Source organism: Schistocerca cancellata, chromosome 2, assembly GCF_023864275.1.
Source record: "Schistocerca cancellata isolate TAMUIC-IGC-003103 chromosome 2, iqSchCanc2.1, whole genome shotgun sequence".
In the NCBI taxonomy this organism is placed as follows: domain Eukaryota; kingdom Metazoa; phylum Arthropoda; class Insecta; order Orthoptera; family Acrididae; genus Schistocerca; species Schistocerca cancellata.
This window is the reverse complement of record NC_064627.1, coordinates 754,658,607-754,682,597: the sequence shown is the minus strand read 5'-3', so window position 1 is coordinate 754,682,597 and position 23,991 is coordinate 754,658,607. Positions and strand designations below refer to the sequence as shown.

At 41.5% G+C, this 23,991-nt stretch overlaps 1 protein-coding gene across 1 annotated transcript in view; it reads left to right on the top strand.

Annotated features, from left to right (window-relative positions):
* The window catches only part of LOC126162579 (uncharacterized), a 384,276-nt gene that overhangs the window by 281,942 nt on the left and 78,343 nt on the right, over positions 1-23,991 (top strand). Inside the window, exons 14-15 of the mRNA XM_049919174.1 lie at positions 4,279-4,475; positions 4,720-4,855. Of these exons, the coding sequence (XP_049775131.1) occupies positions 4,279-4,475; positions 4,720-4,855 (333 nt within the window). The remainder of the gene's footprint in view (positions 1-4,278; positions 4,476-4,719; positions 4,856-23,991) is intronic.

Below are 23,991 nucleotides of genomic sequence, written 5' to 3'. Positions count from 1 at the left end.
TTACATCAACTGTTATTAATCAAAAAATTTTAGCTGTTTTAGAGACTGCTTACATGTTTACCTACAAATATATGACAATAAACTGTGACATTTGATAATGCCGATCAGCAAGACAACATTGAATGTTAAAGAATGTAATGCAATAGTGATTCACAGCTTATTTTCAGACTAAACAACATTTAGTAATTTAGATGTGAAAACAACAATAAATAATTCATCTGGCCATGATGATCAAATGTTAACAAATGAAAACATAATAATCATTTAGTGTTGGATAGTAAAACATCCTGTATAAAAGGATCATTGTAATTATACAATGACAATGTCCATAGAGAATGTACAGAAAAAGATTTACAAAGTGTACAGTAGTAATGAAAATTGATGAGTTAATTTACATCATCAGCAACAATCAATTTAAAAAAATACAACCACTAAAAAACTATAAATAACATTATATTGCCAGAAATTATGCTTTTCTGACTATGATGGTGTTTTCTACCAGAGCACTACAAAATTGTACTGATTCGATAGCACTTCTTTGAAACAACTATAATTAAAATCAGTCATTGGCATGAGGCATTTTTCCTGCCAAACTCAAAGGTGCAATTACATGTCTTTATGAAACTGAAAATCAGCAAATCATGTCCAATTACATAGCTATTTTGCTCCTATCAGTCTTTTAAAAAAAATCCCAAGTAGCCAGGAATAGAATACTGACTTAGTGCTCTGAGCAAAATGTGCCATGTGCCTCTCAGTCTGGTTTCTGTAATAGATAATTTAAAATTAAATTCTTACATGCCCTCAAAAATGTTAGAACTTGAAAGAAAAGTTTTCCTGCGGGTGTTTTGTGTGACTGTTGAGCATTTGGATTGTGCAGATAACAAAAGTGTATTTGGGAAACTAAAATATTGTAGATTTAGTGGCACACATCTTCCATGAACAGAACCTTATATTCACAGCAGAAAAATTATCATGTTGTTAGAATAGCCCACATGAGTAAAGATGACCTCAGAATGGGAGGCCATAAAATGCTAAATGATTTTGCTAGGTCCACTTCTGTGGCTGACTTGCATAAGTGGTCTTCCAAAAAAATCTTATTGCTTTTTACTAACACACCCATCATGCCCTGCCTGTTCCCATCAGAGGCTTATCATATCCTATCAGAGGCGGGGTCACCTGAGAAAGCTAAGATGAGATAGCATTCAGTAAAACTGGAGTAAGGAAAGGAGAACCAGAGACACAGATGGGACAAACATGAGCAGCAGCAACAAAAACTAAGTGTAAGGAAATAGAACATAAGCTAAGATGACAATAAAAACAGAAATGTGTTAATCTGTGATGAAAACAGTGAAGTTCTTGCGGAATGTGTTTAATGATTTTGTAATGCCTGCAGCTGACATTCTCTTTATTTGAGGTATGATGGTACAAATTCAGCCTTAGACCATTTTCAATTATTTTATGAGCATTTCTTAAATGATTTATTCTGCCATGTATGTCTTTGCTCCTGTGCCTGCATGTAATTGTCATAAAATAAATTAGAAACAGTTTTTCGTTATTTTGAGAGCATGTTACTTCTGAGCTTTTGCAGCTTTGCAACAACTGCAATGGCAGTGGCATAATATACCATTAAACAATCACCCATAAAATACTTAAAAAGACCTAAACCTGAAATTGTACAATCATACATAAAAATAAAGAGAATGTCAGCTAGGCAGAAAGTACATAATTTTGAAGTAGAGATGACAACTCACTGAATAATGAGATGCTGAGTCATTGACAGGCACACAAACAAAGACTAAAAACTTTGCTAGCTTTCAGATGAATCCTTTCTCTGACTACCCCCTCACACACACACACACACACACACACACACACACACACACACACACACACATTGTACTGACTAAATTTCAGGTTTGTTGATAAAATCTTCATGATCTGGATCCAGGTTCACAGCTCTCTATCCTCATTCCTCCACCGACTCAACACCTTCTCTCCGATTTGCTTCACCTGGTCGCCCTCAAGCAAGCACGCCACCTTCCTGGACCTCTGCCTGTCTCATTGCTCCATGCACACCTGAGCCCATATCAAGTCCACTAACCATCTACAGTACCAGCATTTTGACAGCTGTCATCCGTTCGTTACCAAAAAATCACTCCCAGGCAGCTTGGTTACCTATGGACAGCATATATGCAGTAATGGAATTCCATTGTCCATGCTGGCTGTCACACAAAGACCTTCACAGACAGGCATTATCCCACAAAACTAGTCTGCAAATGATTCTCCACACTATATCCTCACACATCCCTAATTCTCCCACCACCCCCAAGAAATAGCTGCATAGGAACCTCTCCCCCCCCCCCCTCCCATATCACCCATTATCATGCTGGACTGGAGCAGCTGCAGCATAGTTTCTGCCAGGGCTTTGTCTATCTATCATCATGCCTGGAAATGAGGAACACCTTACCCTCAGTTCTTCTCACCTCCCCTAAAGTGCTGTTCCACTGCCCTCCTAACCTACACAACATCTTGGTCCATCACTGTGTCATTCCCACACTCAGTCCCTTGCCGCAGGGATCATAAACATGTGGAAGACCCAGGTGCAAGACATGCCCAGTTCACCCACCCATCACATCCAGCCTGTTCCCATCAGAGGCCTATCATATCCCATCAGAGGCAGGGTCACCTGAGAAAGCAGCTGTGCCATGTACCAGCTCTGCTGCAATTTCTGCACAGCATTTCATGTGGGCATGACAAGCAACTAGCATTGGGGAGGGTACAATGCTGCTTCTGGGAGCACAAAGGAATGTGCTTTACTTCAGTGACTTCTTCACAGCCTATGCTATCTGGATCCTTCCTACGAGCACCAGCTCTTCTGAATTGCGCAATTGGGAACTCTCCCTGTAATATATTTTGCTTTCCTGTTACCCCCCTGGTCTCAACCTACACTAGTCCCTGCCCTTCACCAACCTGTCTCCTCCCCTGCTCCCACTCCAGCACTAAACAGCCTTCTATAGTCCTCTATTCCACCAACACACCCACTAGTCTCTCTATTTCTCTTTTCTCTCCTCCTCTACCTCTCTCTTTCTTTTCCCTCCTATAATTCTCTCCTTTTTTACTTCCCCCGCCCCAAGCCAAACCTCCTGAGTGTACATACAGCCCTGCCCTCTCCCCACCATGTTCCTGCATGCTCCCACAAGCAGCACTACATCTTCCCCTACCACTATCCTGCTATCCCTTCCCCTCCCCACCCTGTCTCTTCCTTCGCTCCCTACCCAGACTCTCCCATCAGACACAGTTGCCTGCAGTCCATCTGGCCAGACACACAATGGTCGGTGGTGTGTGAGTGTGTGTGTGTGTGTGTGTGTGTGTGTGTGTGTGTGTGTGTGTGTGTGTGTGTGTGTGTGTCTGCGACTCAACATCTCCTCTATATGATGAGTAGCAATCTAGCGTTTTCAAAATGTTGTCATTATTCCATCCTGGAATTTGGGATATAATAAATGTGTATCTGTACTAAAATTTAGTTCTTGGGGCATAACATGTCTTTAAAGTCCCAGATCCAGTTATGTAAAGAAATGACAATTTTAGAATGTTGTTCTACCTTGAAAACAGTTCTGTGGACATCTATGCATGTCACAAACTTGTCGCAAGAAATCAGAAAGTTTCGTTACTTAATTTATACCTTTCAGAATCCAGAGCAGAGTTTTTTATTATGTTACAAAGATTAATAAATTATCTTCTGTCTTAAGAGCAAATATTGTGAATCTGACCAAACTCATTAATGTTCACAAATAGTCATGTCAGTGGGAAAGGAAATAAACTAAGAATGTGAAAACAGCAATGATGGAACTCCCAAATTTTGATACTTAACCTATTTATATTCTTTACAAAGGATCTATCAGAGCCACTTAAGGCCGTTTGAAAACTTCTATGTTTTCTCAAGTAAAGTTGTTTAATAATAAATACTTTTATGCTTAGTTGTCAAAAATTCACATTATGGAATTCCAGTCTGTTGAAATGTAGACAGAAATTTTTTCCTTTATTTTATCTTCAGTGTCGTGTCAAGAGACAATTTTATGGCAAGAAGTATTTATTCCAAAAATATGAATTATAAGAAATTCTTCATATCTCATTTGATTGTGTTTATCTTACTGATGTCAATGTGAGAAAAATTGAGTAAGGGCCATTAAAAATTCTCCTTCAAAAGCCAATTATTGAAATTAATTACTTATTTGACTTAGCATCTGCATGTATAATGCTAAATTTCTGTGAATGCAGGAATGTACGGATTTCATGTGAACTGCAACCAAGACTTGACTTGTCTGCCTGGCTTGATGATGAAGTAATAAGTTCACGTGATATTAAAATGAAAGCTGTTGAATTGTTCCCAACAGACTTATTAATGCAAGCTATGGAGAAAGCAGAGGAATACCGCACAGAGCGTCAGCAGAAGGAATATGAATTTTGGAAGAAAAGTAAGACACTATCTACCATTTTAGAGCAATATGGTTTGTGGGTCTGTTTCTATCTCACTCAAACAGCAGCAAACAGTATTTATAGAAGTTGGTAACTGGTGCATTTTTCATTATTTAAATCACGAGTGACACTGGCGGGCTTTCCAAAAACATTGATTATGATGAACAAAATAAGTTAGATACTTTCAATATGAAATACTTATATTTTGTACTTTTTCATTATGAACTGTTTGTATTTCATTAGATGGAGGAGCAGATCCAAAGTCTCCTGTGGGTACAGCTGCTGCATTCAGTAAAGCCAATAAATACTCTCTTCATTTAGCTAACACATCAATATTGCTGGAATTTGCATCTGAAGAAATTCTTAATTCATTGCAGAGGTAAGTTGTAACTTACATCAGAATTGTGTGATTCAGTTGCATTAAGTTGTAACAGTATTCAACGTTATATGTGCATAGTTAGAAGTAGCAAGTGAAAATTTGTACCAAGGTCAGGAATTGAACCTGGGTATCTTGCTTACGAGGCAGGCACATTAACCTGACTGCCTAGTAAACAGCCTGGCTGGCAGGCAGACTAATGCACCTGCCTAGCAAGCAGGAGACCCAGGTTCGATTCCTGGCATTGGTATAAATTTTCACCCTCTGATTCCATCGATATACATAAAATTGTATCTGTATGAGACCAGTAAAGTCTCTGAAATTGTGTCATTTCACTTACTCAGCATTATTTGAATAGCTGATTTTATTTATTTTAAAATACACGCCTGGAAATGGAAAAAAGAACACATTGACACCGGTGTGTCAGACCCACCATACTTGCTCCGGACACTGCGAGAGGGCTGTACAAGCAATGATCACACGCACGGCACAGCGGACACACCAGGAACCGCAGTGTTGACCATCGAATGGCGCTAGCTGCGCAGCATTTGTGCACCACCGCCGTCAGTGTCAGCAAGTTTGCCGTGGCATACGGAGCTCCATCGCAGTCTTTAACACTGGTAGCATGCCGCGATAGCGTGGACATGACCCGTATGTGCAGTTGACGGACTTTGAGCGAGGGCGTATAGTGGGCATGCGGGAGGCCGGGTGGACGTACTGCCGAATTGCTCAACACGTGGGGCGTGAGGTCTCCACAGTACATCGATGTTGTCACCAGTGGTCGGCGGAAGGTGCACGTGCCCGTCGACCTGGGACCGGACCGCAGCGACGCACGGATGCACGCCAAGACCGTAGGATCCTACGCAGTGCCGTAGGGGACCGCACCGCCACTTCCCAGCAAATTAGGGACACTGTTGCTCCTGGGGTATCGGCGAGGACCATTCGCAACCGTCTCCATGTAGCTGGGCTACGGTCCCACACACCGTTAGGCCATCTTCCGCTCACGCCCCAACATCGTGCAGCCCGCCTCCAGTGGTGTCGCGACAGGCGTGAATGGAGGGACGAATGGAGACGTGTCGTCTTCAGCGATGAGAGTCGCTTCTGCCTTGGTGCCAATGATGGTCGTATGCGTGTTTGGCGCCGTGCAGGTGAGCGCCACAATCAGGACTACATACGACCGAGGCACACAGGGCCAACACCCGGCATCATGGTGTGGGGAGCGATCTCCTACACTGGCCGTACACCACTGGTGATCGTCGAGGGGACACTGAATAGTGCACGGTACATCCAAACCGTCATCGAACCCATCGTTCTACCATTCCTAGACCGGCAAGGGAACTTGCTGTTCCAACAGGACAATGCACGTCCGCATGTATCCCGTGCCACCCAACGTGCTCTAGAAGGTGTAAGTCAACTACCCTGGCCAGCAAGATCTCCGGATCTGTCCCCCATTGAGCATGTTTGGGACTGGATGAAGCGTCGTCTCACGCGGTCTGCACGTCCAGCACGAACGCTGGTCCAACTGAGGCGCCAGGTGGAAATGGCATGGCAAGCCGTTCCACAGGACTACATCCAGCATCTTTACGATCGTCTCCATGGGAGAATAGCAGCCTGCATTGCTGCGAAAGGTGGATATACACTGTACTAGTGCCGACATTGTGCATGCTCTGTTGCCTGTGTCTATGTGCCTGTGGTTCTGTCAGTGTGATCATGTGATGTATCTGACCCCAGGAACGTGTCAATAAAGTTTCCCCTTCCTGGGACAATGAATTCACGGTGTTCTTATTTCAATTTCCAGGAGTGTATATTCCTGCATTAAGAAGTTTGAATATTACAATACCATTACATCACTAGGCATACGTAAAACAATATTGTTGTTAGAGAAGCATGATTGATATACAAGTAAGTCATAAATAACAAATTTAATGGTGAAATTTGCAGTATAATGAGTCTAATAGAAACTTACAGAAATGAGGTCAGCTTCAGAATCTCAAATGGTGGTGATATGCACTTCATGTAAAACAAATTCCAGTCAGTGAATCACCTGAAATGTTACTAAATTTAACTGCATCAATGAATCACCAGAAGTGTGACCAAATTTAACTCACCACCATTAATTTTTTAGGTCATATCAAAAAGACGTTATTTCAACAGTTTCTTTCAACAGCATATTAAATTTTAAATGAAATTCAGCATTCATTCTGGTTGTGGCCAGCTGTATTGATAGTTCAGAGTATCTGAAGTGCATAATGGCCAGGTATACTATTACCTGAACAAGCCAGAAAGCATTTATAGCATACATTATAGTAAACTGAAACCAGGTAAATGTGTTCTTTTGCAGTGATTACTAAACAAGAAAACTATATTTTATTGTACATTTCAAATGAAAAAAAAATTATGTTGGAACAGGAGGTGTAAAAAAGGTTTATCCTTGAGTAGAAAACCAAAAATGAATTTTCAAGCAGATAATTTATCTTAAAAACTTAACAAATCTGGGCCAGCAAAATTGTCATGAATATCGCAACATGAAAAAAGTCTTTCCACCCACTAAATGGTCAGTATTGAGAGCTGTCTTTAACTGTGCTAAATTTTTACTGTGTTCCCAACTTCGGTTCTGAAGAGGACTTTCTTAAGTTTAAATTGCCTTGATGATATTGTCAGGTTCACGCAACATGAAAAAAAATCTTTTCACCCACAAAATGGTCAGTTTTGAGAGCTGTCTGTAACTGTACTAAATTTTTACCATGTTCCCAGCTTCAGTTCTGAAGAGGACTTTCTTAAGTTTCCAACAGAATCCAGGCAGCATGAGCTTCACCATTAAATTTTACATGTATTTTACTCAAAAAACTTGCATGCCTCAGTTTTGAGTACTAGCACTGGTAGAGTATGTCTGTGACAGAGTGTATACAATGTGAAGAAGAACAACCTGACAATAAGGCAGACTAGGTTGGGTTAAAACAATTTGAGCAAAATATTTAAGTTAATCATAGGTCAGAAATGCATTATTGTTGAGCTACGCCCATAAAACAACAGCCAATCAGTGATGAGCACACGGAAGTCTGTACATTTAGAATAACGTATTTAATACCTGTTGCGCCCAAAACCATAACTACTACTTAAATAGCTGAAGACAATGTTTTCAGCTTAACAGTCAAAGCTAGATAAACTTCAATTTCCTATCTGTGAGTTGTTACATTAGATGTGAATTTTCTGTGGTGTTCGCTTAAGCTGTCATGCAGAAAAAGCACTGTGGTGAGATAGTTGACATGTAGTGCAATAAGACACAACATTGTTAGTAATGAAATCTATAGGTCACATTTTTTAATTTTTGCTAATGTACAAAGTGTGTGAATGAACTTTTATTGTAACAAGCACAGACTATCAGTAAATGTGAACTAAGACATTGGTGAAAAAGAAAATGTAAATTAAATTTTAAACACACTTTTCTCAAATTAGTTTTTATTGCAAATGCTTCAGATTCCTGCCCCCAACATCAGTTGAGTTGACAACATCAATGTAATGGTTAGTGCACCCTGTCAGAAATTCTTGGTGTCCTGCAAATGAGTGTCATAGACTCAAAAAGTTTTGGGCAGTCCTCCACAGCTTTTGACTACCATGCAATTGTCAATGATTTGTTGTAGTTTTATGACTGTTGTCCCAGAATGGTGCGTTTCCAATCTGTTGTTACGTGGTGAAGTGTGTTTGATTGTGTCCTCTCTGTCCTGATTACACTCCTGGAAATGGAAAAAAGAATACATTGACACCGGTGTGTCAGACCCACCATACTTGCTCCGGACACTGCGAGAGGGCTGTACAAGCAATGATCACACGCACGGCACAGCGGACACACCAGGAACCGCGGTGTTGGCCGTCGAATGGCGCTAGCTGCGCAGCATTTGTGCACCGCCGCCGTCAGTGTCAGCCAGTTTGCCGTGGCATACGGAACTCCATCACAGTCTTTAACACTGGTAGCATGCCGCGACAGCGTGGACGTGAAGCGTCTGTGCAGTTGACGGACTTTGAGCGAGGGCGTATAGTGGGCATGCGGGAGGCCAGGTGGACGTACTGCCGAATTGCTCAACACGTGGGGCGTGAGGTCTCCACAGTACATCGATGTTGTCGCCAGTGGTCGGTGGAAGGTGCACGTGCCCGTCGACCTGGGACCGGACCGCAGCGACGCACAGATGCACGCCAAGACCGTAGGATCCTACGCAGTGCCGTAGGGGACCGCACCGCCACTTCCCAGCAAATTAGGGACACTGTTGCTCCTGGGGTATCGGCGAGGACCATTCGCAACCGTCTCCATGAAGCTGGGCTACGGTCCCGCACACCGTTAGGCCGTCTTACGCTCACGCCCCAACATCATGCAGCCCGCCTCCAGTGGTGTCGCGACAGGCGTGAATGGAGGGACGAATGGAGACGTGTCGTCTTCAGCGATGAGAGTCGCTTCTGCCTTGGTGCCAATGATGGTCGTATGCGTGTTTGGCGCCGTGCAGGTGAGCGCCACAATCAGGACTGCATACGACCGAGGCACACAGGGCCAACACCCGGCTTCATGGTGTGGGGAGCGATCTCCTACACTGGCCGTACACCACTGGTGATCGTCGAGGGGACACTGAATAGTGCACGGTACATCCAACCGTCATCGAACCCATCGTTCTACCATTCCTAGACCGGCAAGGGAACTTGCTGTTCCAACAGGACAGTGCACGTCCGCATGTATCCCATGCCACCCAACGTGCTCTAGAAGGTGTAAGTCAACTACCCTGGCCAGCAAGATGTCCGGATCTGTCCCCCATTGAGCATGTTTGGGACTGGATGAAGCGTCGTCTCACGCGGTCTGCACGTCCAGCACGAACGCTGGTCCAACTGAGGCGCCAGGTGGAAATGGCATGGCAAGCCGTTCCACAGGACTACATCCAGCATCTCTACGATCGTCTCCATGGGAGAATAGCAGCCTGCATTGCTGCAAAAGGTGGATATACACTGTACCAGTGCCGACATTGTGCATGCTCTGTTGCCTGTGTCTATGTGCCTGTGGTTCTGTCAGTGTGATCATGTGATGTATCTGACCCCAGGAATGTGTCAATAAAGTTTCCCCTTCCTGGGACAATGAATTCACGGTGTTCTTATTTCAATTTCCAGGAGTGTATAAGGTTGTTTTTCTCCACCCCATGGAATGAATATGAGAACTGCAAATTCGTGTAGCTCTTCATGCATATCCTTTCATCAAACTTGTTGAGTGTTGATGTTAATGTTTACCTAATAGCTATTTCATTTCAAGTAGGATAGTTTCAATGTGATGTATTCACCACTTTTGAGAAGACAAATGGGATTTGATGAAGAATGTTTTTATGGTTTATAACTATGGTTAAGTTAGTATACCCAGTGACTAACAAATGTGATGACCTGCAGCCATTTGACCTTCATGAGGCATTTACTTTCTGTAGACAATCATGAGGAAAATAGAAAGAAACAGCAATGGCCAATGTGAGTCTTCAGAATTCAGTGTCACTTATCTGGTGGTACAAAGGAAATGTTTTCTTTTACAAACTGTATCCCAAGTGTGTGACATCACAGTTCACATCTGTTGCCAACAACAGAGATGCCTTGCACTCGCCATGTAAGAAAGCCAGCCAAAGAAGCGGCATCAAGTGAGGCTATCACACTTATTCTTATCTTGTGCCCACAGACATTTACCTTTCTTGCTCCTTATTGAGCAACCATCAAGAAAATCTTTTGTAACTGAAAATATACTTTGCCCTTAGACTGATGATATCTTTATCACCAAACTAGTAACTTTCTACAGGCATGGAATCCAAAAACTGACCAAGCATCATCAGACTGTTTTAGTTGATGTGATGGAATATGCTGTTGATGCTTAATTTCTCTATTTTGTTTTTCTGTTATAATCAATAAACCAGTGACAGACACTATGGAAACATGCACAGTTCGAATATAAATGAATTACACCTTACCACAGAAGAATCCTTGATATGGTCTGTGTCAGCATGAAATACTACCCAAGAAGCATTTGGGGACAACTACTTTTGGGGACAACCAAGAAAGTATCGGAATTTGGTAGTGAGAGTAACTCTGAACCACTCCAGGAAGTAAATTGACGTTCCCACAGCTTTGAAACATAGTCTACAACTTACTGAGAAGCCTGACATTGCCAGGGTTTTTATTTATAGCTGTGCCCGAGACTTTGTACACATGGAATTTGTTTTTGACTTACAGAGCTTCTTTGTATATATTGTTTGAAGAAGTAGGGGTAGTACATGAATGAAGAGCTTGTTGTTTCACTAACATAGAGAGTGACAGATCTGGCCATGCAAAAAGCAACTGATACTAATGTCCATGTCTGCAACATGCTCTGTTTTGCTATGACATAGTATAAGCTCACCTGAAATTTCTCACATTTAAAGTGAAATGGTATATTACCATTCCTCATCAAAATTTCTGCTTCTATGATGTGATGTTGAAGAGAAGTAACTTTAAACCTTGGTGAGCAAATGGTTTTGAGGAGCAAGATAATACAGATATGCTTGATCAGAGTTACATGCCACCTCATGTTTGGAAGGACTTTCCAAAGAGTGAGCTAAAGCCTGATGTTCTTGCGCTGCAGCTCTCACCAAAAGATCTTCATTGGATTCTTGAGACTGTGTGGTTGTTGGTCTTGTAGCCATCTGATATATTCAGAAAACTGTCCATTTTCTAGGCACTTTTATTTGGAAATAAATCAAAATCAAACTGTTATGAGTAGGCACCCAAATCACAAAGAAAACCTAATAAATTCAATTTCCTAGCAAAGAATATGAATAAAACTTAATAAAAGAAGCAAAACTATGTCATTAAGTTTCTAACACACAAAGCAAAATCAGTAAAACTGTATATCCTAGCCAAGTAAATTGAATGTTAGTGTGTATTTGTAAATATAACATTGCTGCACATAATTCTGTCACAGATGTAAACTTCTGAAGATACATCTGTCAGTGAGTTAAAAAACAATAGTGTCATCCATTGGTTCTTTGGTGTGTGCTACCAGACTAACAGCAACAGCACCATCTGTTGGTTATTTGGTGTACTGTGCCATGATGATTAAACATTCAAACTATTAAGCTGAGCAGAAAATTTTAAATAAACTTTAAATTACAATTATTTTTTTCATTTTCTGATTTCGATTAAATACAGCTACACGTTGCCCCAAGATGCTTAAGCTACCTGTGAAAACCCCATGAAAATTTGTTTGGAGATTAGTCTGTTTGGACAGACAGACATGACAGTTTTAGATGTTCAACAGACAGACACAGCAGTTTTAGGCGAAACTTTAAGTCTTGGTACCTTTATTTTCCATGATTTTATTTTGATAAATACAGTTTGTACTGTATGTCACCCCAAGTTATGCTCAAATTACCTTTGAGAATCCCATGAAAATTCATATAGTAATTTTGGAAATTAACAGTATAAGAAAAAGCTGAGTCGCAGATAGGCACAACAAAAAGATTCTCACAATTATAGCTTTCGGCCATTAAGGCCTTTCTCAACAATACACACACACACACACACACATTCAAATGCAACTCACACACACGACTGCAGTCTCAGGCAACAGACAGAAACCACACTGCGAGCAGCAGCACCAGTGCATGATGTCAGTGGTGACTGGGTGGGGGTAAGGAGGAGGCTGAGGTGGGAAGGGGGACAGATAGTATGGTGTGGGTGGCAGACAGTGAAGTGCTGCAGTTTAGATGGAGTGCAGAGGAGAGTTGTGGTGGTGGTGGGGAGGGGGGGGGGGGGGAGCAGTGGATAAGGGGAGAAATAAAAAGACTGTGTGTGGTGGTGAAATGTCCTGCTCACTATCCTTCCCACCCCTCCTACAGTGATATTCTGCCGTCCACCAAACCTACACAATATACTCATCCATCCTTACACAGCTCCTGCTCCCAATTCCTTACCTCATGGCTCATACCCCTGTAATAGACCTAGAGCAAGATTTGTCCCATACATCCTCCAGCTACCATCTACTCCAGTTCAGTCACTAACATCACCTATCCCATCAAAGGCAGGGCTAGCTGCGAAACCAATCATGTGATTTACTAGATAAGCTGCAACCACCTTCATTTCAATGACTGCTTCACAGCCTGTGCCATATGGATGCTTCCCACCAGCACCAGATTTTCTGAATTGCGAATTTTCTATCTGCGACTCAGCATCTCCACTATATGGTGAGGAGCAACTTTCCTTCTCATAATATTGTTGCATTCCATCCTGGATTTTCCATTGTTCAGTATAAGGAAAAGGTAGATTTCTACAGAAAAGGTAGAATGCTACTTACCATAAAGATGACACATTAAGTTGCAGACAGGCACAACAAAGTAACATTCAGATCAACTGACTGCAACTCAAACCTGATAAATAAAGAGCAAGGAGAAATATTTGGTTGGATTTCCACTTCTGTAGCTTCTGTAGCTATTTTTGTTTTTCTGTCTTAAGCTTACTACAAATTAAAAAGATCATTCTCTAGATTCCATTCGCATTTTAGCATTGCCAGATGCTATTAACCTTATGAGTAAATTAACATTCTTTTTAACACTGTATGCTTAAAACAGTTTTCCTTAAGAATGCTTCTTCAGCACCATCATTAACACATAAAACACAAATGTTAAAATGTTGTAACACTGATCACAAAATGTGAAAAATCTACACATAAATTTCTTACGCTATAAAAACCATATAGTTTCAATGCAGAAAAGCAAACGTGCAAGGAAGTCTTGCACAATGACCAAAAAATAGTACTCTAAAAGCCAAGAAAAAAATGAAACAAGTGAATGAGTGCAGTGTAATTTCAATTCCAATTCCTGATAAGATGAAAGGAGATGTGGTTGTGATGAGATTGCAGAACAGGGAACACAAAATGCTGTCAATATTGTCTCAAGAAAGTCATTCTTTAAGCAAAACAGTCATTCAGTCTGTAAAATCCAAAGGATAGGAAAGTATCATCTATTCATAACAATTACGATATAACTGCTGGTTATGCTTTGTCAATAAAAGTAGAAAGCATGTGATGAATGAGCTTTTCAATTTTTGGACATCTTAAGATTAAGGGAAAGGAAAATAACAAGAAGAGGTTCACTTAGGTGAGCATGGAACAGTATTTGTATGCAGCTTCTTACAGCTGTACATTTTGTGTGTTGTTTATTTCCTGGCCTTCTAAGCTATCAGAACATTCATACGAGAATTATGAAATGTAGTTGTTGGAAAGGACTGCTATATTCCAGACTACAGTACTTGCAGCCAAATATGATTCAATGGATAATGCTAATTGTAATTTTGTTTCAACTTGGAGACTGTTGGAAAGGTGTTATAATGCTTGCAAGATAGTCCCCGTGCACATCAACTTATTTCTTTGAACTACTGCTTTTTGGTTCTTGCTTATCTAAAAATATTGGGGATCACATAAATAGGGCAAAACTGGAATGCCAAAATAGAACCTGCCCTTTCTCCCTCTTCATCTTCACCTTTCCCTCTTCCCCCCTGGCCATCTCCCTTTTTCTCTCTCCATCCCCCCCCCCCCCTCTCCTTTCATCTCTTTTTCCTCTACCCTCTGTACTCTTTTTCTCTCTTTGTGCTTCCATGGAATCATCTGTCCGAAGACCCACCTCTTTCTCGCTACCCCCTCCCTGTGTTCTTCCCTGTCCCCTCTTCACCTCCATCAGTTCAAGCAACTGCTTTCAATAATTGACCATCAATAATCAGTCTTGCCATGGTCACGGGAGTGCACGTTTGGGTGTCTTTGTGCATTTATGTGTGTGTACTTTGCCAGGATTAGAGTTAGTGCATGAAAGCTAGTGTGACAGCTGTTTTCTGTAACATGTTTTTATGCTCCACACATCGCTCTACTATAGGTGAGTGGTTGCCTTTCCCTTATTTTACATATGGCTCCATCCAGCAACTTTCGGTGTTATCTTTCTATGGCCAATTTTAATGGAGGGGAAAATATGAACATACTGTGTAATTTTGGTTACAAATAAAACAGGTTTTTGTATCAGTCACTTATGTACTATATGACTATACATTTCAGTGGTTCACACCTATATCTCCATGTGGAGAATTAGATAGTAATATTCTTGATATTAATGCTGGTCACACATAACTTATCACACCAGCAAGATGAGTGAAAAACAGATTATGTTTCATCTCTTGAGATAAAGAAAAACTGAATGGAGGCTGTAAACAGTGTGTGGGAAATTTATGATTTCCTGTTCAATGAAAGAATATACCCTGGGTGTGAATGCACTGTACACTTTATTTGTACAATTAATATACGTTAACTGAACACATGTATAAACTCCACAGTACAACACAAATGTAGGACCAGACTATACTATCAAAAAACAAAGGTACAAAGATACCAAACACTTTTACAAAAAATCCGTAAACTTTATTGCTCACACTGTTTTGACTTGTATCAGTTTGATGTTATTGTCTGTCATTGCCACATCAGCCCCCCTCATTTTTGTATTTGAAGGCAAAGCTTGTAAAAACAAATTTTCTTTGACTTGAATTGAGGCACTTCACATTACATGGCTGAGATCTGTGAGAAAAACCAGGAGCCCACTGAATGTGTGGAAAGTGACAAAAAATCTGCCTACTGGTCTGTGAAAAAATGACCAGTGGATTTGCAAGAGTGGAAGGAAAAAGGGGTGAGACTCTCTGAGGCACTTGTGGCACCCGCAGGGTAACAGTAGAACCCACATACTCCTCTGTATAACTCTGCTCCATATGGTTGATTGACACTATATCTCAATGTCCATTTACATCCAGGAGAAAGGTATTGTCTGAACGGTGTAACACCTTAAAGACGCCCCTATATGATGGAGAGAGCAGTGGCTTGACAGCCTACTTCCTCAGCCAGACAAAATGGCATGTATGTAAATCTTTGTAGCAGAGAACAGGTTTTTTACTGTGCTGTACAGGGTTCTATGGTAAAAGGAATTGCATATACATTTGCAGCTTCTATTAGAAGGTTCAAAGTCTCCAATATTATGAAGGTCAGGAAGAGGGTTTGGTGGAAAAAATTCGTCTGGGACCTTCAATGACTCTCCGTAACAAGTTAGGTGATAGTGTCCATGATACCCTTATTTACAGTGGTTCAAAGGTGTAGAAGCACCATAGATAACATGTCAGGCCAAGAAACAGACTGACATGGCCACCTTCAAAATACAATGTAGGCACTCTAGAGCCCACACTGGATACATTGGCCAAAACATAGTGACCAACTTTTTTCCAAAGCACTGGTGAGTTCATTTGTTTGTTCATAAGAAGAGGCCTACATTGTTTGCCCCCTTTCGGCTGTTCAATGATGTACTGTGATGACAGAATCGAGGTGCACAGCTTGCAGTCTTTCTCAAATGGTTTTACAGAAACTATTTAGTAAAAAAAAATCATTGTTGCATTACTTATAGCTTGGTATGTCATCTTTGTGATGACATGTCCAACATTTCGTTAATGATTGTAGTTATTGTGATATTTGCATTAAGTAAGACACTGTGTGAAATTCGAAAAAGTTTTCAGTGAAAAACAGGAATCACTATGATTTTGCATTTGGTGCATATTACATAATGTGTTGCTGAATATGAAATTTAGCTAAGATATGGAATTTTTCTTTAGACTTGGGTAGACATCTTTGGCTGCCACCAATCTCAAAAAAATTGATCTGATGTAGTACACTCATTTGTGATCACGTGTGCCAGTGACGAAGCCAGAATCAAATATCCACAATGTTCCTCATATTTCCCAAATGATTTGAGATATTGAAATGAGAGTTTGGTAAATGATAGCAGACAAAGAGGAAAATATTTTTCCATATGGTTATTATGCAAAAATTCACTATCTACCATTTTATTCCACTAACTATACACTTTTTCTATGAAAGAATGTAATTTTTAAGGGCCATTGATAGCTGGTGAAATGAAAAGTGCTGTGAGTTTTGGAACAAAATAAGTGAAACCATTACTTGTTACTTTTGCACTGTGGATGTGCTTTTTCATAAACTGTTGACCTTACTGTTCCTCATTTTCATACTGAATTAATTTAATAAAACCTGGTTTCACAATTCTCTCGCAACTGCAACTACACAACATGTGAGTGAAATGATATTGAGTGAACTCCATTGTGCTTTGGCAAAAGAAGCACATTTTAAAATGACAACAACAGAAATGTATGTTTTACTCAAAATTCGCCACTCGTGACACTCCTCTGAAAGTTATAAATACAGAATACGTTCTAGATACCAACCAAAGAATAAGTAACAGTTTAGGATGACGCTTCCCCTCCAGCCCTTAGCATTTTCTGTACAGTGCCTGCCCACAGTCCCCACCACTACTGCTCTCACCCACATGTGCCCTGCCGATTGTGCATCTTTGGAATGGTAACTTTTAGTAAAAATGAGACGACACCCACTCAGACGCATAATCTCACTAAACAAAAGGCACTAAAATTACTTACCTTTATTGGTAGCAATAATCTGAGGGATGCCAAATCATGAAAAGCAAGTAATAATCAGAACCTGGGCAAGGGAGAGAGCAGCAATGTCTGCAACTGGAACAGCCTTAAACAAGCTTGTGAATCTGTCTATTATTGTCACAAGGTAGCAGAAACCACAAGAGGGGAGGAAAGGGCCAACTATATCGAAGTGGATGTGTGTAAATCTCCCTGAAGGGGAGAGGAAAGAAGAGATAGGAATAGAAACATGGTGAGCAATTTTTGAAGATTGACATATGTGACAACACTTTGCCCACTGTCAACAATCCCTTTGCATCCTCGCCCAGACAACCTTATCAGCCACTAATTTAACACTAGCCTTGATGCCCGGGTGAAACAAGTTGCAAAAAATGTCAAAAATGGGGCGGTGCAATTTCAGGGTTGCCACAGGTTTTGGAAATCAGGGAATATCAGGGAATTTCAAACACATCTAGGAAATTTGAAAACAACATGGGAAAAATCTCGTTTTTGTTTCACTAGATGAAATGGTTTGCTTACTGAGATTTCATGCATCATCATTCGCTGGGGCAGCTGAATATGTGTGCCGCTTCCCTACTCCTCATTACTACTGTTTCTCCCTTTCTACCACTCACTTCAATTGCAGTCAGTGCTGCCACCATTTCTTGCCATTGGTCTAGCAGCTGCCGACGAGAGGCAGGGAGGCATGAGGAGCAGCTTGTGTGGATCCAGTTCTCTGAGACCGTAGATGCAGTGGCCAGAGGCAGGGGTCATGTGTGTGTGGGTTATGTCTGAGTGACTGTGTGAATGTTGTGTGTGTTCTCATTTTCTGACAAAGCTATGGCTGAATATGTAGTTGTGAGACTGTGATTGTCTTTTCTATATGCCTATCTGTGGCTCAGTGATCATCTTTATGGCGAGTTGCTGTCTGTCCTCATTATTATTGATTCTCAGAGTATTTGAACAAGTTATCTTTTGGATGAGTTGATCACTATGGTCTCATTTCATCAACTTGCGGTCTTTGGGTCATGAATAGCTGCTATGAGCCAAAACCGCAGCCTGTTTCTGCTGGTATCTGTAATGGATCTGGCCTGCCAGTCTGAAGCCATTCAGGTCCCAGTAATGTGCAGGCCCAGCCCATCATATCTAGACTCACCAATCTGCCCGCAGGCTATATCTGTTTGTGTGGGGTGTAATGCAGCAGATTTTCATGGTTTATCCACGGAACCAGGACTGTGATGCTCTTCAGCAGGCCAGAGACCATGGGCAATGGATTTTAGGAATTGCAACTGTCTCAGCTCAAGTAATTTTGCAATGTGGTGTTTGCAGACATTTTATTTGTTCTAGTACTTTTGCCACTTAAAAAGTAGTTTATTTGTTAGAAAGTATGGAAGAAGAAAATTGTGTCAGTTGCTGGCAGTTTGTATACTTTTTATTCATATATTTCTTGAAGGAAAAATCACAAAATACATGTACAATAATGGATACAACACAGTGGGTTATAACTGATAATAACGAACATAGTAGAACCAACATTTTATTGGCGGTCACCTACAGTGTTGTTTGTACCTTCCCCGTCTTAAATACTACTTTCAAGAGGCCTACTTTTTTCTGAGATTATTTCCAAGATCAGTGAAGATATTTTAAAGCTGTCATGCAACTCCAAGGACACGCATATTTTTGTCACCAAATGTGTTTTGTTTCATTGAAATGAAATAACATCAGTAGTCTTAATTAAACACATGTACTGTTTGGGTTGCTTTCTCCATCTAAAAACAGTTCATTACAAAAGATGTTAATGTTAGTACTTAAGATTTTTCTGACATCAGTAAACACCATCTGCTTGCAAGTATTTTTTAGATATTTCCTCATTTGCACTATTGTTTCTTGTTCTGTAGCTGCAAAGACAGATTCTCAACTTACATCTTAACTTACCCTTGAGATCTCTAAATTTGTCAGGGAAAAATGCTAAAACTTGTTTGGGAGCCAGGGAAGTATCAGGGAACTTCACTTGGGGAAACTTGTGGCAACGCTGTATTTAGCTGGAATAAGGGGCGAACCTTATTGCATGATATGTCACACTATACCTTTCGGCAAGAACCTTGCAGAGGAAGAAGTTCATGATGCAAACCATTTGATGATGAATCCAGCTGACATTGAAGAAGGAAGGGATCTGATTCTTGACCAACAGCCAGGGCACCACCAGCTGCAATTGATGCACAATCGTGAGACCAACAATCAGCGATGACGTTGTCCTGGCTGGAGATGTGTCAGATGTCATTGTAAATTATGCAATAAAATCAACCTGCTGACTTTGGTCCAGGATGCTGAGCTCCATGACTCCATGAAACACTGACATAAGGTGAAACTGACATAAGGTGCTTGGGATCCATGAACACAGTGGGTCCGTCAGGACATGGCTGGGAATGCCGGATGGTCAAGCCAGTGGCTCCCTGTGGGAGGTGCTTCAACAGTACTGTTGCAGGGACAGATACAGTGTCAGCGAGCATAAATGCAGCATCAGCAAGCACAGTCTTCATGGAATTGAAAGCAGCTATGCTTGTGGAAGTCCAGGTGATGCGTTGGTTGTCTGATGCACTTTTGCCAGTCAGTAAGAGGTTACTAGGTTTTTGAAGGGTGGACAAGTGAGGCAGATGATGTCTGTTGTAACTAATCATCCCCAGGACACATGAGAGACCTCTGAATGTGGTCAGTACTGACAGCTGCATAATGTCATTTTCAAGCAGCGATGTAGTACAAGCCCCCAGGGGGCTCACCACACTTTGGAGAGTGTGACCTGATGTGTGAACAATCACCTAAGGTGGGTGTGCCCCTTCTGAAGTGGGTGTCCAATTGGGAAGGGGGGGGGGGGGGGTTTGGAGCGCACCATCAGAGATGCTCGCAGTCATGGGGGATTTTCTCGCAATGAGCCAATCATCTTCACAGGCAATGGCTACAAAACATAAACGGAATGAGGGTAACAATTCAAAGACACTCCCAGCTGCACCAAAGTTCCTCATGGTTTCACATACACAAAACTGTCAGTCCTACATAACAGTAAATCCATGTTTTATTCAGAAAGGTGTTGATGCAATGCTGGCCCTATGAAATCCTGCTCTCATTTACGCAATGGCACTTTGCTTTTGGAGACTGCTTCTGATTCTCAAGCACAACATCTGCTTGCAACTTCATTCCTCTATGGCTATCCTGTTTTTGTTGAGGCCTATTGAATGCTGAATTCTTCCTGAGGTGTTATTTACACTAGGGTGCTTGATGGTCTGACGTAGGCAGAAATCCAAACATACCTTGGTGATCAGGGTGTCATTGCCATCCATTGGGTGATGAGAAAAGTAGATGCCCCCTTGGTGCCCACACACACTCTTCTTCTCACATTTGATTGAGTTGTTCTTCCATCAGAGATCAAAGCAGCTTATGAAGTTATCACAGTCAGACAGTATATTCCAAATCTGATGTGCTGTTACCAGTGTCATTGTTACAACCACACTCGAGAGTTCTGTCAACACCTGGCAGAATGTGTAACCTGTGGGAGGGATGCTCACTAGGACAATTGTATGCCTCCTTCTCCCCGCTGCATCAACTGCACTGGCAGCCATGTCGCCACCTTCCCATTGTCCCATGTATCTTGATGAGCAAGCTGTCCAGGAGATCTGGGTGAAAGAAAAAGTACCTTACCCATCCGCTTGCAAGTTGTTGGCTAGTCAGAAACCCTGCTTGCTACCATCTGGCACCTGCAGTACTGTTCTTGCTACATCTCGCCCTGCGAAAGACATGGCCATGCAGACATGCGACCTCAGATTTAGCAACGCGCTTGTCAAATCGCTCAGTGTCATGGTAGTGTCCCTGTCTCCTCCTCCAGCTGTGCAACACGCCACCAAACTCTCACCTCATGGGGCAAAGGCACCAGCTACTCAACCAGTAGGCTGGAAAAGACAGATAGAATACTCCCGTGAAGACTTCCTATGTCCCTCCAGCCAACCAACACCTGAGTCTTCCTCTGCTAACCGGAAAAGCTCGAAGAAGTCAAACAAAGGCAAATGGTCTTCTCCTTCGCTGACTCAAAGGTCCTCTTCGACAGTGTTGCCATGTGATACCCTCACCTGGCCGACCTCTGTTTGTCGCCATTGTGCAGCACCAACCATTTTTCTGTACTGGATTCTGCAGGCCAACAGCAGAAGAATGCTGACACTTCTGTAGACCTCATGGAGCAGGGTCCTCCTGCCTCTGTGCCCTGTAGCAGCAAGTCTTTGAAGGCTGGCACTTGGCAGCCGCCGTGATGACACCCCTTCATTTTTTACCTGTCATGACTCTCCTCCAATGGAACATTTGTGGCCGTCAATCCAACAAAGAGAATTTACGGCTCTTCTTAGGATTTACGGCTCTTCTTAGAATTGCAATGTCCACTTGTTCTCTGCCTTCAGGAAACAAAATTGCATCCTCATGACTGCTTTGTGCTCTCACATTTCATCCTGGTCTGTTTTGAACTTCCCCTGAGCTTGGCATTCCATCTCACAGGACATGGTATGTCATTCATGGTCAACCCATCTCCCTGAGTACCTGTCCTCAAGCTGTTGCATTTAACCTTTTCATTCCTCACTTGACCTTTTCCTTTTGTACCAGTTACATCCCTCCATTGTATGATGCCACCAGTGCAGACTTCCTCCAGCTTATTGGGCAGCTACCTCACCCTTTTCTGCTGCTCGGTGTGACTTCACATGGCTCCCTTTCAGGTTCTCCCAGAAACTGTCCGAGAGGTGCCTTCTTGGCTGACCTTCTTAATCAACTTAACCTCTTCTGCCTTAACACAGGAGCACTCACGTTCCTTTCAGACTCCATGCACACCTATTCCCTTTTGGACCAATCCTACTGTACTTCCCAGTTTGCCCATTGTCTCAAGTGGTCCATCCTCTCTGATATGTACTCAAGCGACTATTAGTCCCCCCCCCCCCCCCTCTTATTTTTTTTCACATCAAGATCCATAGGACCAAACTGAGGAACAAATCTCCAAGGTCATGGAACGTGTCAGTACATGACAGATAAAAACAGATGAACCCAAAAAAAGTCAAGTTTAAGTAACGCAGTCAACAATACAATAAGAATCAGCTTAATTTTTCAAGGAACTCATCGACAGGATAGAAGGAGTGACCCATGAGGAAACTGCCTGTTTCTGAGCCAAAAATATCCTTTTAGAATGGGAAGAGTTACCCCAAAATATAATACCATACAACATAAGCAAATGAAAATAAGCAAAGTAGACTAATTTTCGTGTCGAACCATCACTCACTTCAGATACCATTCTAATAGTAAACATGGGAGCATTAAGTCTTTCAACAAGATCTGAACATGGGCTTTCCATGACAGTTTACTATCTATCTGAACACCTAGAAATTTGAACTGTTCAGTTTCACTAATCATATGCCCATTCTGTGAAATTAAAACGTCAGGTTTTGTTGAATTGTGTCTTAGAAACTGTAAAAACTGAGTCTTACTGTGATTTAGTGATAGTTTATTTCCTACAAGCCATGAACTTACATCAGGAACTGCGCTATTTGAAACCAAGCCAGTGTTGCACACAACATCCCTTACTACCAAGATAGTGTCATCAGCAAACAGAAATGTTTTAGAGTTACCCGTAATACTAGAGGGTATATCATTTATATAAAGAAAGAACAGGACTGCCCCCAACACTGATCTCTGGGGAACCCCCCACTTGACTGTACCTCACTCAGATCCCACATCACAGCCATTCTCAACACTGTGAATAATGACCTTCTGCTGTCTGTTGCTAAAGTAGGAGGTGAACCAGTTGTGAGCTACTCCCCGCATTCCATAATGGTCTAAGTTCTGGAGCGATATTTTGTGATCAACACAATCAAACACATTAGTTAAATCAAAAAATATGCCTAGCATTCAAAACCTTTTGTTCAACCCATCCAGTACCTCACGGAGAAAAAAGAATATAGCATTTTCAGTTGTTAAACAACTTCTAAAGCTGAACTGTACATTTGACAGCAAATCGTGTGATATAAAATGATCAATTATCCTTATATACATAGCCTTTTAAATAACTTTATCAAACACTGGTGCATAGAAATAGGTCTAAAATTGTCTACATTACCCCTTTCTCTCTTTTTATAAAGCAGCTTTACTTCTGAGTACTTTAATCATTCAGGAAACTGACCATTCACAAAGAAAAAATTACAAATAAGGCTAAATACGGGGCTAACATGTGCCGCACAGTACTTTAATATTCTGCTAGGCACTCCATCATATCCATGAGAATTTTTAGTCTTCAGTGATTTAATTATTGACTCAATCTGCCCCTTGTATGTGTCACAGAGGAGTATTTCAGACATCAATCTCGGAAAGGTATTTGCCAAGAAAGTTATATGATTCCCTGTAGAAACTAAATTTTTATTTAATTCACCAGCAATTCTCAGAAAATGATTGTTAAATACTGTACATGTATCTGATTTATCAGTAACAGAAATAATTTTACCACGAACTGACTTTATGTTGTCAAGCTTGTGCTGCTTACCAGACACTTCCTTCACAACTGACCATATGGTTTTAATTTTATCCTGTGAATTAGCTGGTCTATTTGCATACCACACACT